The sequence below is a fragment of the Pipistrellus hanaki genome (genome assembly GCF_964339955.1).
Source record: "Pipistrellus hanaki genome assembly, chromosome: 3".
NCBI lineage: Eukaryota > Metazoa > Chordata > Mammalia > Chiroptera > Vespertilionidae > Pipistrellus > Pipistrellus hanaki.
In genome coordinates this window covers 52395907-52410713 of record NC_140505.1, presented here as the reverse complement: position 1 = coordinate 52410713, position 14807 = coordinate 52395907, and the positions used below count along the sequence as shown (strand labels likewise).

Genomic DNA, 14807 nt, shown 5'->3' with positions numbered 1-14807 from the left:
TGCTCTATTAAATTAGAGGCCCATTGGGGTAATGCCTCTATTGGTGCAGGAGAAAATCATACTAGTTACACCTAGGATTAATTTAATCTTTATTCATAAATATGAATCAGTAATCAAGTCTTACTTGTTTTTGGGAAAACTAACAGCAAGAAAAAATGAGCAGAGCAACTGACTTGGTAGGAAATGAGTACCTTAGGAGCAGAGAGGAATTCACGTGCTCGTATTTAAGACAGTAATATACTTTTAAGACAACATATTTCTGGGAAAATAAGCAGTCAAATCACCTTTAAGACATTTTTAATTTATTGGAAATACTAAAAAAAAAGAATAAACAGGGCTAAAACCAAGCTGTTCGCCTTAATTAGTCAAAGGGATTCCCAAAAAGAAAGACAAAAAAAACCAACAAACAAAAAAAAAACAAAAAAAAAAAACCTTCTAATTTTTAAATAGTTTTAGATGCAGAAACAGATAGTTGAGAGGAAGAAAGCACCAATAAATAACAAAAGAAAAACTCCTTGAGCTGAAGAAAGGCAAGTTCTTAGTATGAATTAGGATAGGTGAAAAAATATCTGCACCTAGATATCCTGGTTGAACTTCAGATTTTCTAAAAGTTAAAGAGAAAATCCTAAAAATGTTCATAGAAATAAATAGGTTATCTACAGTGGTAACAGACCCCAGACATTTCATAAGCAGTATTAGATGCTAGACAAAAAATGAATATTTTCTTTAGTTTGAAGGGAAGTTATTTTCAAACTATAATTTTGCACCCAGATACATCCTAAATTGTGAAGCAAATGGAATGGGATTTTGATCCTGCAAAGATTTAGAAATTTTTACTTTGTGCATCCTACTGTGATGAAAAAGTACAAGGAAAAAAAATGAGATCTAGAGAACAGTGGCCACCAAGCTGACCCAGGAGAAGCCAGTAAAGAGGAACTAAGGAAAGAGTTGAAGCTGTAGGCTTGTCATGTACTTCACCTGGTGGTTAGGATCTAGTGCCAGACAGTTGCATTTCTTTCCCTTGGTTCTTTACAATATTTAGTTCCTCAGTGAATGGTACTTACTACATCAAAACACTGAATAGCCACATTTATGTGGTTTACCATCTAATGATCACTTTACAGCTGTCCTAATCACAACTATAGAATGGGATGAAAATGCAGTAAACCTCGACAATGTAAAACTAGAACTGTCATATCTGGAGATGGAAGTGGCAGATAAGAGAGAGAGTGTGTGTGTCCTAAATGTCTAACCTTTTCACTGTGGGGAGTTGGCTACCAACAAGGTGGTGTTGGTTTGTCTACTTAAAGTTACTCCTATAAACACTAATTATATAATCAACTCCCAATTCTAAGATAAAACTATTGGAAAGTGGGTTTACATTCCACCACCTCCCAAGATTAGTGAATCAGAGACCTTTTCTGTCCCTGGGATATAAGCCACACATGTTGTGTCCCTCACTAAAAGGAGAGTAGTTAGCCCAGGAAGTGCTGAATATAAAGGATTGTCCAAATTTCATTTATATTGCTCTTCTATTCAGGAATTTCTAGTGCATCCCAATAGCCTACTGGGCTTGGGTTTCCTTCTATACTGTACAGTCAAGGTCAGGAGACTCTGATTGGTTATCTAGTCTATCCTTAGTTTTGAGGGGTGGGGGTGACCCACTACTTTGAGACAGAAGATAATCTAGCCTGTTCCTTCATAGAATTAGATTCTGTAGCATCTTTCTTAACTTACTTCAGTATGGCATGATAGAACTTGGATGCATTTTTAGCTGGCTGTGGCAGCCTGTATGGTGGCTGTAGGCCAGTTGGAAGCAGCGGTCTAGAATCTGCATGACAGCATCACATCCTCAACAGATTATTAGGACACTCTTTTCTCTTGTTCTTTGCAGGTTAAGTTACTACTTTCATACAGACCCTCTTGTCACACTCTATGGCTATTTTCACTGTCCTTAAATTTAAGCCAGAGCAGTCAGGCCTAAGGAGAAAATGGCCTCTATAAAAGGGAATTTTAAACATGCCTTTGAAGTATAATTACTACTAAAGTTAAATTTTAAAAAAATCCCCTTTTTTAACTGCAGGTGGGAAGTCTGGTGATCTGTGAAGCTGTAGAGATCACTCTGGTCCTGGATACCACTGTATTTGGTCCGTGTGTGCTTAACGCTCCTCTTCGTTTTGACCAGCAATTAAGTGGAAATAGTTGACAGCCATAGAGTTTCCTCTTTCCAACCCTCACTTTTCGGCTTTTCTCTTAGACTGTGTCCTGGTTGGAGAAGGCTCACAGAAGGATCCAGTAGTGGCAGTGAGAGACGAACATTTGACATGAGGTCTTGGTTAAGATTTGAGCAGAAGATATTTGATGCTTTAATTATGATGACTCCATACTTTAACCAATGAGATTGTTTTAACTCTTAAGACCTAGGAAACACTTGACCTATTAAATACAGATTAAGAACTCTTCTAAAACTCTGATTCCTAGGGACTAAGTGCTATTAAGCAATGCTTTTTGTGGTGAAATTTTGTAACTCTCATTGACCACACATTTACTAAACATTTATCTGCCAGTCATTGTAGGTATATAATCCCTTAGTTACTCTCAAACTTAATATATTTTAAAACTTCATCCTAATGTTAAAAGTGACTTTCTTTTAAAAAAAATATATTTTATTGATTTTTTTTACAGAGAGGAAGGGAGAGAGAGAGCTAGAAACGTTGATGAGCCAGAAACATCGACAGCTGCCTCTTGCACACCCCCTACTGGGGATGTGCCCGCAACCCAGGTACATGCCCTTGACTGGAATCGAACCTTGGGACCTTTCAGTCCACAGACCGACACCACTGAGCCAAACTGGTTTCGGCTAAAAGTGATTTTCTTGATTAATTCTAGGTATTATTTAATTATGAACTCTTTTACTAGATATATCTTAAAGGTGGTACGAAGTCATATTTTTGTAAATTATCATAGTTTTTAATGAAATTGGAAATTGAAATATTGAGTATTATAGTTTTTAATGAAATTGGAAATTAAAATATTGAGTATCTACATTGTTTTGGGCTATATATGGATATATATCATAGTTACTAATTTTAAATCATTACATTGGACATCATATGATGAATGAGCTAAAATTGTGGGAAAATATTCAAATTAATCCAATAGATTTTTCTAGCTGTAATTTGAAGACTGAGAGACTTGGGGGTTATGACTAACTTACCCTAATTAAATACTCCCTAAGTATACCAATTAGGAGCATCATTTACTTCTGCTTATATGAATACACTGGCAAATACATAATAGTTAAACCCTCTTTACTTTGTGTATGCTTGGGAGAGACTATGAACACCTGTTTCTAAATAATTGGACTTCCTAGATCCCATATGCTTATTTATCAGGTCACGGGGAAATAAATGCTACTCAAGTTTATCCCATAAAAATAGTGGATCAGATAAGCTGCAAGCCATATGTTGCTATGACTGAGGGCTTGCTCAGTTTGGAGCCAAGTCAGTCATGCTTACTTAAAGTAAACGTTTAGCCTCTCCAGAGACTTTGTCCCTCAGTCTGCAGAGTTTATAGAAGTGAACCAGTAATATACTATCTTTGCCTTTGTTGAAGCTTAGCCCAAACATCTGAGTGCATCTATGGGCCAGAAATTTCTGTAGGATCTAGATATGTAAAGATGTAATATGACCACCTAGGAGGTTTATACTAGAAGGCGAGTTGTGAAGATTCAAGTCTTCCGGCCCTGCTGGCTTGTGGGTTTAGGTTAAAATGCTGTGTCTGCACGAAACTTCCTGCCTGTATAAGGGAGAAGAAAAAGTATTAAAAGAGTTGATGTCTCCAATTCTTCACTGACTTCAGAGCACTCTGTCACGAGTGTCAGTAAAGGGCCATGTACTGGTAGTTAAATTCCTCTACTTGTTTGAATTAGAATTGAGGGCTGCCCACCTGTTGTACAAAGGGAAAATAAAAACAGAAGGTTTGTTACTTTCTTCTTGCTTCCTTTTCCCTTTCTTTCCGGGACGCTGGTAAAGAGGCAGCGGTATGAACTTGGTCTGTGGTTTTGAAGAAACCTTATTTCTGAAAAATGTGGCATTTGGGACATTTGTTTCCTCTGAGATAAATAAGTGAGAACAGTTGACCTAATTTGATTAATTGTTGAAAATTAAGGTTTTTTTTAGTTTTCCACTGAGTTGGTAACATCTGAGGAAAGACTAAGTCTAGATAAGATATATGTACTCCTATGTTCATTGCAACTTTATTTACAATAGGCAAGATGTGTAAGCAACCTAAGTGCCCATCAATAGACATGTGGTACATATGTATAATGGAATATTACCCAGCCATAAAGAGAATGAAATCTTAACATTTGTGACCACATGGATGGACCTAGTAGGTATCATGCTAAGTGAAATAAGTCATAAAGAGGCAAAACCATATGATTTCACTTATATGTATAATCTAAAGAATAAAATAAATAAAACAAAAACAGACTCAGATACAGAGAACAAACTGATGGTTGCCAGATGGGAGGGGTTGAGAGGCTGGGTGAAAAAGGTGAAGGGATTAAGAAGTACAAATTGCCCATTATAAAGATGGTCCTGGGTATGTAAAAAACACATAGGGAATATAGTCAATAATATTGTAATAACTATGTATGGTGCCAGGTGGGTAGCAGACTTATTGGGGGACTCACTTTGTAAATTATATAAATGTCTAACTATAATGTACACCTGAAACTAATATTACAGGTCAACTATAATTGGAAAAAAGATATAATAGAAAAAGCATGCCCATTTCATTTTGAGAGGACAGGTTAAGCTACCTAAGAATTAGACGTGAAAGTGTGGAAAATGTCTGTACTCTTTTTCCCTCCTAGCTTCTAGAACATTTTACCTCAGTATTTATAGAATACTAGAGGCCTGACACATAATATTCATTCACTTTGGGAGTGGGTGATATCCCTCAGCTGGGCCTGCACCCTCTTGCAGTCTGGGACCCTTAAGGGGTCCTTAGTGCTGCTGCAGAGACAGAGAGGCTCCTGCCACCTCCACTGAGCTTGCCAGCTGTGAGCCTGGCTTCTGGCTTAGCCGCACTCCAGCTGTGGGAGCGCACTGACCACCAGGGGCAGCTCCTGCATTGAGCACCTGTCCCCTGGTGGTCAGTGCGTGTCATAGCACCCAGTTGATTTGCATATTAGGGGTTTTATTATATAGGATTTTTGCTACAACTTGCTGTAACTTTTAAGTAGTTTTTAAAAACTGCTTTATAGTTTGAGAATGCATGCTGCAAACTTGTCTTAATATTAACCATAGGCTTGCTTATTATCCGGTGACAAACACCTTTTTTTCTTTTCTTTTCTTTTCTTTTTTTTTCTTTTTTTTTTTTTTTTTTTTTTTTTTTTTTTTTATGAGAACACTTCAACAATAAGTTCCTACCTTGTCAAGTTCCAACTTTTCGAATCAGTATGTGGCAGGATGGAGAGTGGAGCTCTGGTTATCTGCATTTTCAATCTAGGGTCTCTTCTTGGTCTTTTATTATAAGAATGTTATGAAAAATTGCAGTAAAGAAGTATGCTATCGACAGTCATTGTAATGTCTAGACACCTGACATACACTCTTGCACTAAAATTCTAGTCCTGTGCATGTTTCAGAGTGAATGTCATAAAATTGGTCTGTTTGTTAGTCCAAGGGTTGGCAAACTATAGCTATAACTGGCCTTCTGCCTATTCTTTCATGGCCCCTTTCACATTATTAAGTGGTTGAAAACAAAATCAAAAGAATATTTTATGGCCCATACTTTTTACGAAATTCAGCTCTAATTCTGTATAACTAAAGTTTTACTGGAGCATAGCCAGGTTCCTTCATTTCTGGATTGTCTGCGGTTGCTGTGGTGGCAGAGTTGAGTAGTTGCACCAGAGATCATGTGGCCAGCAAACCTGAAATATTTACTAGCTGCCCCTTTACAGAATACATTTGCTAAAAGTGTCTAATGGTCTATTAATTTATTGTCTATTCACTTTCAAAGTTGCCTGGCCTGAAAAATAAATAACATATCTATGTAGTTATTTTTGTATATCATTAAGCAAAGTAGCACCTTCCAAAATGGATTTGATAAATGCATCAGTGATGATACTATCAAGTGATGAAAAATCACAAAGGCCAGGTGACATGATTCGTGTAAGAAAGAATCTAAATTTCTTTAATTCTCCACACTGAAAATTGTTCTTTTGGCCACACACACACAATGTTTTAAGAAGCAATGACTTTCCTAACATGTCTTGATCATCTTTGCCTAGACTTGTAGTGAATACAATAAATATTCACAGTAAATATTCTAAGTTTTTGTTGTGTAGTCCCTGCAGGTAATCAAAATCAAACGTAAGAAAGCAGTATATAATACAAATACAAGGAAAAATAACTGATTGAGTGAAAATCTTAGGTTGATGTAGTACTGACCTTTTGATAAAAGAGTTAAAAAATAAAGCAACATTCTAACATATTCTGGAGTCAGTTGTTTTCACTTTTCTCATAGTTAGAAACAGCTAGTTCAGTATCTAACAGACACAATGTCTGGCACACAGTATATAATCAATAAATGTTAGATGTGTTCAAAATCTTGACAATTGCACACCTTAATGATTTACAACATTTATCTTAATAGGAAATGCTAATTAGGCAAGAGAGACAAAGTTAGAAAGCTTAAACTATATGAGTATATATATTTTTTACATCTTTTGAATTTATTTTAAATATTTATTGTTGAAAGTATTGCGTATGTCCCCTTTTCCTGCCATTGACCTTTTCTAGCCTGCCCCTCCTTCCCACCTCAGGCCTTCACTACTCTATTGTCTGTGTCCACAGGTTATGCCTCTATGAGTATAATTCTTAATAAGGAAGTTTCAGAAACACTGTAAAAGTGGACATGGAATACATGGCAGTAGATTAGAGTGCCAGTGAGATGATCTGCAGTACCTTCCACATCTTGTGTTTGATGAAAAGCCACTGTAGTACTTAATGGAAGAAAGTAAGAGTTAAAAGAATAGAAAACGAAACAATGGTCTGAAAGAATATACGCACCCCTATGTTCATAGCAGTGTTATTTACAATAGTGGAGATCTGGAAAGAATCCAAGTGCCCCTCAGTAGGTGAGTGGATACAAAAGATATGTACATTTATACAATAGAATACTAGGCAGCTGTACAAAAGAAGGATCTCTTACCCTTTGAGACAGCAGGGTGGACCAGGAGAGTATTAATGCTAAGTGAAATAAGCCAGGCAGAGGAAGACAAGAATCACATATGATCTCACTTTTATGTGGGATCTAATGAACAAAATAAAATAATGAACAAAATAAATCCAGAGACATGGAAGCATGAATGAGACTGACAAATCTCAGAGGGAAAGGAGGAGGGAGGGCCGGAAGAGATTAACCAAAGAACTTATCTGCATAACCCATGGCCACAGACAGTAATGTGGCGTAGGCCTGGGGTGGGAAGGGAGCCGGATGGATGGGGCAATGAGGGAGGGAAAGGGGGACATCTGTAATACTTCAGTAAAGATTAAGAATTAAAAAATAATATATGGCCAGCACAGCTTTGGTAGTGATGTTCAGACAGTCTTGGTGAGGGCAGTGCTGTGGCAGAGACTTCATTGAGGAGCAGGTTGCAGTAACCTGGTGAGAGGTGGCGAGAGTCTTCAGGAAGTTACAGTGCAACCGTAGAGAAAGCAGTGTTCTGAGAGGCAGTTTAACCTCGGGCATTTGGGAAAGAAAGCCTTGCCAAGAGTGATATGAAATTTATATCCTTATGTTTGGGCCCAACTCTGTTCCAGGGGTTTCAAGTAAATGAAAAATACATAGTCATGCCCCCTCCAAGTATGAGAAGCCCTTTACCCATAGCTAGATCTTTGGTGTAGGAGGATAGGAAAATCCTGCTGTTCAGAAGTTTATCACCCATTCTCTCCTTTAGTAAAATCTTTCTTAGGATAATTTTGATCATCATTGGACCTCTCAAAAATTTTAATGTTCTTATATAAAAAACTTATTGGAAAACAAAATTGCCCTATGAAAAGTTCTTTTTGTTTTATTTTCCATAAAGATGCTTCCTGTTACAGTTCTTCAGCTACCCAGAGAAGAATAAGTAGGATGTGCCAGTTTCCACTTCCTTCTCTACTCCTCCACCGCAACCTTGGGCACTAATGTAGCATGGTTGCTTTCTTAGCTTGCCTCCACAATAATGCTCCTCCCTCTTCTTAAAAGCCTCCACGCCAAAGGACAATGCACAGCGTTCACTCTTGCAATAGATGCTAATTGTGTGGTTGGTTGGGCTCTTGCTGTCATCATAGTCACAATCACTGCGCCATTGTGCTGGGAGGCTGGTCACAGTGGTCACTGTGCAGAGCGATGAATGCTGTTTTCTTGGGATGCGATGTTGTCTGCATCTGTGGGTGACAACACACGGTCACTGTAATTTGCTTGGCGAGTGACCAGACTGGTATAAAATAACATTATCTGTTCAGCAAGTTAGCAGTCACAAAGAACGATTGATTTCTTTCCACATGGAATTTTTAATGAGAAACTTCGAGTAATGGAGATTGAAGCTGTGAGAACAGCTACCAAGTGTGTGTTGCATATTAACCCCTATTTTTCAGTGTATTTTGGAATCACATTTACATACCCAGAAGGTAAGGAGCTGAGAGTGCCCACTCTGCATATCTCTGCTCTGGCTCAGCTTAAGAAGGGCCGCTTAAGCACCGTTAATTACGTGTTGGATACGTGACATGATTGGTGTCAGTTAGGAACGAGGCTTCAGGTAGTGTCCCCTCCATGAAACTTAACGAATTCTGAAAGCATAATCACAGTGAATGTAGACGCTTGCTTGCCTAGTTCTTTCACCTACGTGAGGAAAAGGTAGTTGTTGTAAAAGGATGGTATTTAAATCTCAACAGTGCTTGCTGAACTGCTGAAATAAAAGGAAACATTTCTCTCTTTTAAAATATAACCTGGGTGATGTTTTGCAAGGGTCTTAATTGCAAAGACCCCAATTTTGGAGCTGATTATTTTCTTGACAAACTAACTCCCGTGGTTTCTATCTTTCCACCCTCCTTCCCATTTTTAAATACTTGCTATTTACTCATTAGCATTGCTTATTAAAAGTGATTTGGGGAACACATTTCAGAGCAGTTCTTTTTTATATGTTTTTCAAGTTTTGTCAAATTTCCAGCAAATATAAACCTCTTCATTGCCTAAAGGTGAAGTTTAACCAAATTTATATTTTTTAATTTACTTTTCTCATCCTGCTTGTGTACATGTCTAAATGGTTGCTTTTTAGGAAATTGGATTTTGACTAGTGCAGTCATTTGTATTCCTTGAAGGGAGAAGAAGTGATGTTTCATGTGACTTATTCAAATTTGTACAGTTTGGGGTATGTTTCATGATCCCAAGCACTTAGAAATCACAAGGGCTTGGTGATTTTGGTGGAGGGAAACACACTAACTAGCCAGGTGAGATAATGTAAGCATTAGATAATCTAACCATTGCAGATAAAATCCTTTTTGTCCCTATTTTGTAGTATTAATGATGTGTATAATTCTACCTTTAGATATAGGAATAGTATATGTTCAATATGGAAATATGGGGAATTTTTTTATAAAAAGGAAAAATCCAATAGATTACCAATTAGTCTCCATACTTGCCATGAAAACTAGCAGTCATTAAATTTTGCCATATGTACCCTTCTGTGATTTTTGTATCACTTTTGCGTAAGTCTTATATGGATGAAGGCCATTTAGAAACACAAGAGTCACTTCAAGTTTCTTCCATAGTTTAATAAGTTTTTATAAAAAATGTAACATTTTCTGATATTAAATGGGTTGACAAATTAACTTTAGGAAGAACATAAGACTGTGTATGGTTAATATTAAGAACATTTCCTACAGTTTGTAAAGATGGTAAGTATCTTTGAGTTTTTCAAAACACATTTTTCTTGTTATGTGGGCATGTTGGCTTTACGAAGGTGAGGCTGATTTACTTCTTCTCAAAGGAGGTATAAATGTGACCCTCATTCACAAATTGCTTTTTATTTAAAGGTATTCTCCCTTAGATAAATAGAAGTCAGTTAACTTATTCTAATAAAAAGTTGCTCTTTTGTCTTTTCATTTTTATTTTTTTTTTAACCTCTTCCCTTCCTTCCTCTGACAAGCCACATTCTGCTTTGTATTGCTAACTGCTGCTGTATTTTTTTCTGCTTCTGTGACAGCCAGCCGATGGCGGAGTCTCTTCTCTTCAAATGTCTCCCTGGCTTTTCCTTATAGTCCTGTTGCAAGACTCAGCCCTTATAGCAATGGCATTAATACTCCCAGCTTCTCTAAATCCTCAAATAAAGCAATACTAACACCTGAAAGAACAGGTAATCCTTCAACTTCTCGACTAGCTGCTTGCTTTCTTGTTCTTAGTTACTATAATAAACTCAGCTTAAATATCCCATCTTTCGTTGGAAAGCTTGAGGGTAATCTTATCACATGAAAAGTTTTGTTGCACACTTTCTTTGGATATGAAAAAGGCTAACGTTAATTTGTACTTTAACACCATTAATCTGCTCTCCGTTGTGTGTGGTCAGCAGTCGGTCTGCCCTCATTGTCAACAGTATATGGATATAGTTAATGTGTTTCCAAGTGCCTAGTGTGCTTTTCAAATGAAATGTCAAACAATTCAGTACTTTTTATTAAGATTCAAGAATATAAGGATTTATATCTTGTTCTTTTAAATTTTTTTTAGCTTTTTATTGTAGCTTTTTATGCAGCCAGAGCTACATAGAAAATAGACATAGTTGCTCTTTATGAGATGAAGATTGCATTCCTGCAGCTTCCTCCCTTTGGGTCCTATCTTCCTGTTCTCTTGTCTCGAGCCATTGCTTTTTCACTCTCAGGAGTGACTACCAGTCTCCTGACTGCTCTACACTCAATTTCACAGGTTTCGTAGATGTTTCTGTGTATGGATGTGTGCTTTTTATATGTGATATTTTTTCTTACTTGTAACACTATTGTTTGTAACTGTTTAAAAAATGGACTGGGTTAACTGTTAATTTTAAAATACAGAATAATTACTACCGAGTCAAGCATATCTGATTATTAATTAAAGTGAACATGGATATGTACTTATACAATGCATTCAGATTTATGCTTATCTAATGGGATTCAGATTTTAGCATTGATGATTTCCTTTCTTACTGTGATAATAAAAAAACACACACAACAGGAAATCTCTCTTCCTGGTCGCTTTTGGGTGACATGTAAACAGGGCAGAAACTGGCGATTGTTGATAACGTGAATTATAAAGCATGAATAGATATCAGTTCTTTAGTCTAAATGATAAACCTACATCCTTTGTTTTTAGGTTTCACCTCCAGGGGCTCCCCTCTCAGCCCCCAGTCGTCCATAGACAGCGAGCTGAGCACTTCAGAACTGGAGGACGACTCCATCTCCATGGGGTACAAGCTGCAGGACCTCACTGACGTGCAGATCATGGCTCGTCTGCAAGAAGAAAGTACGTGTGTTTTTTTTTAGACCAGAACACATTTTAAACTAGGGGCTTCTCCTTGAACTGTGAGGGCATGGGGAGTTTTCAGGTATTGCTTCCCAGGTAGCGGGCAAACACTTAGGTCCTTTCTCTCATACTGTCCTACTTTGTAAATGGAGCAGTTCATGCTTCTCACATTCTCATGAGCATCATAAGGTGTTAGGACATGTTCTGACCAAAATGCACTGACACAAAGACCATTGCTGGGATGGCCACTGTGGAAACAGTTTGACAGCTTCTTTAGAACCAAACCATGATTTCCACAAGGCCCAGCATGTTTCACTCTGGGCATTTACCACAGAGCAGTGGGAATTTGTGTTCACACAGAAACCTGTACAGAACATTCGCAGGAGCTGTTTGTAAAAGCCAACACCTGGAATGAACTCAGACGTCTCAGTAGGGGGATGGTTAATCAGACAGTGGTACCTGCATGTCCTGGAGCACTACTCACCAATAAAAATGAATGAACCATCGATTCATGCACCACCATGGGTCAATCTCCAGGGAATTACACTCAGTGGAAAAAATGATCATTCCAAGAGGTTGTATACTGTATAACAGTTCCATTTATATAACATTTTAGAATGACAAAATCTTAGAAGTGAGCAGTTTAGTGGTCACTCAGGTTAGGGGTATGGTGTAGGATCTCAGGAGGAAGGTGGATGTAGTTATAAAAGGGCAACACAAGGGGTTTCTGGGGGATTTTGGAACAGTTTGTTCAGTATTTTGACACTGGTGGTAGGCACTTGATCCTACAGGTGGTAATTGTAGAAAACTTAATACCAACACTTATAAGCATGCATGAGTAGAACCAGAAACACCGAAGATGGGTTTGTGTCACTGCCAGTGTTCTGGTTATCATGTTATTCTATAATTTTGCAAAATGTTACCATTGAGAGAACTGGACAAAGTGGCAAGAGAACCCTGTCTTATTTCTATAGAACTTCATGTGAGTCTATAGTTATCAATAAAAAAATCAGTTAAATGCATTTGGTATACTTTTCAGAATAAATAATATGGAAGAGGAGATCATTGGGAATGGGACAATTTATCCCTGATTCTGCAATAAAGTTACAATAAATAATCTGGGAGTGAACACTTCGAGGATATTTATGGCAGAAAAAGGCACAGTACAATGTAGATCACAGAACCTGGCTAGGCTTGTTTTGCAGTTACCTTTTCAGGTCAACATAAGTAGAAACAGCCAACTATCATTTAAGTGTAACAGTTTCCTGGTTTCAGAATCAGTGAAGGCTACTATGGGAAACATGATAATGCTTATGCCGGATTTAATAAAGTACATTTTGAGGGAAAAGTGATTTTTTTGGTCATTATTTAGTAACAGTAAACTAATACTAACTCTTTCTTTGTCTATATGGCTAAAAAATTTAGATGTCAGTTTTTAGAAGTTAAGAAAGTTAACTATTTTTAGATAGCTATCATTTAGGATGACCCCAAACCATTGTGATATTGAATGTCACTATGCTTTGAAAAAGTACGAATGAGAGGCGACCTTGTTAGAAAATACCACAGGTTTTGCTGATTTGAGAGTTGGGGTGGGGAGCAGGAGGAGTTCCTGTTTGGGCAGAGATTTGATTAATTGCCTAACTCATAGCAAACAGTTTATAAGGATGATGAAATACTATTTCCCAAGCAGCCTTTCTAAGTATCTCTGGAGTTCAGAAAGGATCATTTGGGGAAATTGACAGGCATTGATTGATAAATTATAGCAGTAGGTACTGTATTTAATTTTCACTGAATTGTGGCAATCTTTTTCCAAAACAGAATAGTCTAATCTATATAATAAAAGCCCAGTGACTGTTAATGGCAGAATGATGAGAATGACTGGTCACTATGATGCACACTGACCTTCAGGGGGCAGATGCTCAATGCAGGAGCTGCCCCCTGGTGGTCAGTGCGCTCCCACAGTTAGAGCACCACTCAGCCAGAAGTTGGGCTCACAGCTGGTGAGTGCAGTGCTGGTGGCAGGAGCCTCTCCCGCCTCCGTGGCAGCACTAAGGAGCAGAATGCCAAGTGGTAAGGAGCTAGCAGGCAGGCATATAGGAGCCAGGGATCCTGGATTGCAAGATCCCTGGCTCCTATCCAGTCAGGCCTAAACCAGCAGTCAGACTTCTCCCTAGGGGGTCTTGGATTGCAAGAGGGCTCAGGCCGGACTAAGGGATTCCCTCATCCCTGTGCACAAATTTCATGCATTGGGCCTCTAGTATTTTAATAAACTAAGAACAAGATAATGGGTCTCTGAATCATTTGGCACAAAATTTCCTCTAATATTTGAACTTAATTTTTGCTAGATTGAAGTATCTCCAATGATAATACTATTTCTTATTATTCTTTTAGGTCTCAGGCAAGATTATGCTTCCACGTCAGCATCCGTGTCAAGACACAGTTCCAGTGTGTCGTTGAGTTCAGGAAAGAAAGGGACATGTAGTGACCAAGAATATGACCGATTGAGTTTAGAGGATGAGGAAGAATTTGACCATTTGCCACCACCTCAGCCCCGTCTTCCAAGATGCTCACCTTTCCAAAGAGGAATCCCCCATTCACAGACTTTCTCCAGCATTCGGGAATGTAGGAGGAGCCCCAGTTCCCAGTATTTCCCTTCCAATAGTTACCAGCAGCAACAGTGTTACTCACCTCAAGCCCAAACTCCAGATCAGCAACCAAATAGGACCAACGGAGGTAGGTTATGATGCCCTTTTGGTTTGTGCTGGGCTGAAGAAATGGTCTTAAAGTCGATGTAAACATTTCCCAGCTTTATTAAGTACATTATCAAGACCTTATCAGTTTGTTCTAAATTCGAATCTGTAATTGACCGGCTTCCGATTACATGTCCCAGGTTTATAGACCTAGGGCTTCAAGAACACCACCGCAATGTAGCTGGCACAGAATGGGCCATAAATAGAAGCATCTTTTTGCTGTTGCCAGTTCAGCTGTGGGATGGGCAGGGTTGTGCCAGTTGAGGAGCTCGTAGTGGATCTCCATGGAGCCCGAGGCACTGAGTTACCTTTCCTCACCTTTTCCACAACCTCCAGCCTCCTCCTGCCTGTTCCTAGCACAGAGGGGTGGATGGTTAGTGCACGATGATGCTTGGAAAGGCTGTTGCTTGTCACCTTCATGTTACGGGGAAGTTTGGATATGTCTTTCCCTCCGATCCTGACATCTAGAATTGGGATCTAGTGTAGCAGTAGGAAAATGGAGGCTGATCTCTG

General features: G+C 38.4%; 1 protein-coding gene across 2 annotated transcripts in view; it reads left to right on the top strand.

The window, feature by feature from the left end:
- SLAIN1 (SLAIN motif family member 1) overlaps positions 1-14807 on the top strand; it is a 58725-nt gene that overhangs the window by 27174 nt on the left and 16744 nt on the right. The window contains exons 3-5 of one of the 2 annotated variants that reach the window (XM_084877122.1): positions 10259-10408; positions 11395-11544; positions 13936-14277. In XM_084877122.1, coding sequence (XP_084733248.1) covers positions 10259-10408; positions 11395-11544; positions 13936-14277 — 642 coding nt within the window. The remainder of the gene's footprint in view (positions 1-10258; positions 10409-11394; positions 11545-13935; positions 14278-14807) is intronic. The other variant, XM_084877123.1, reaches the window with a different exon arrangement.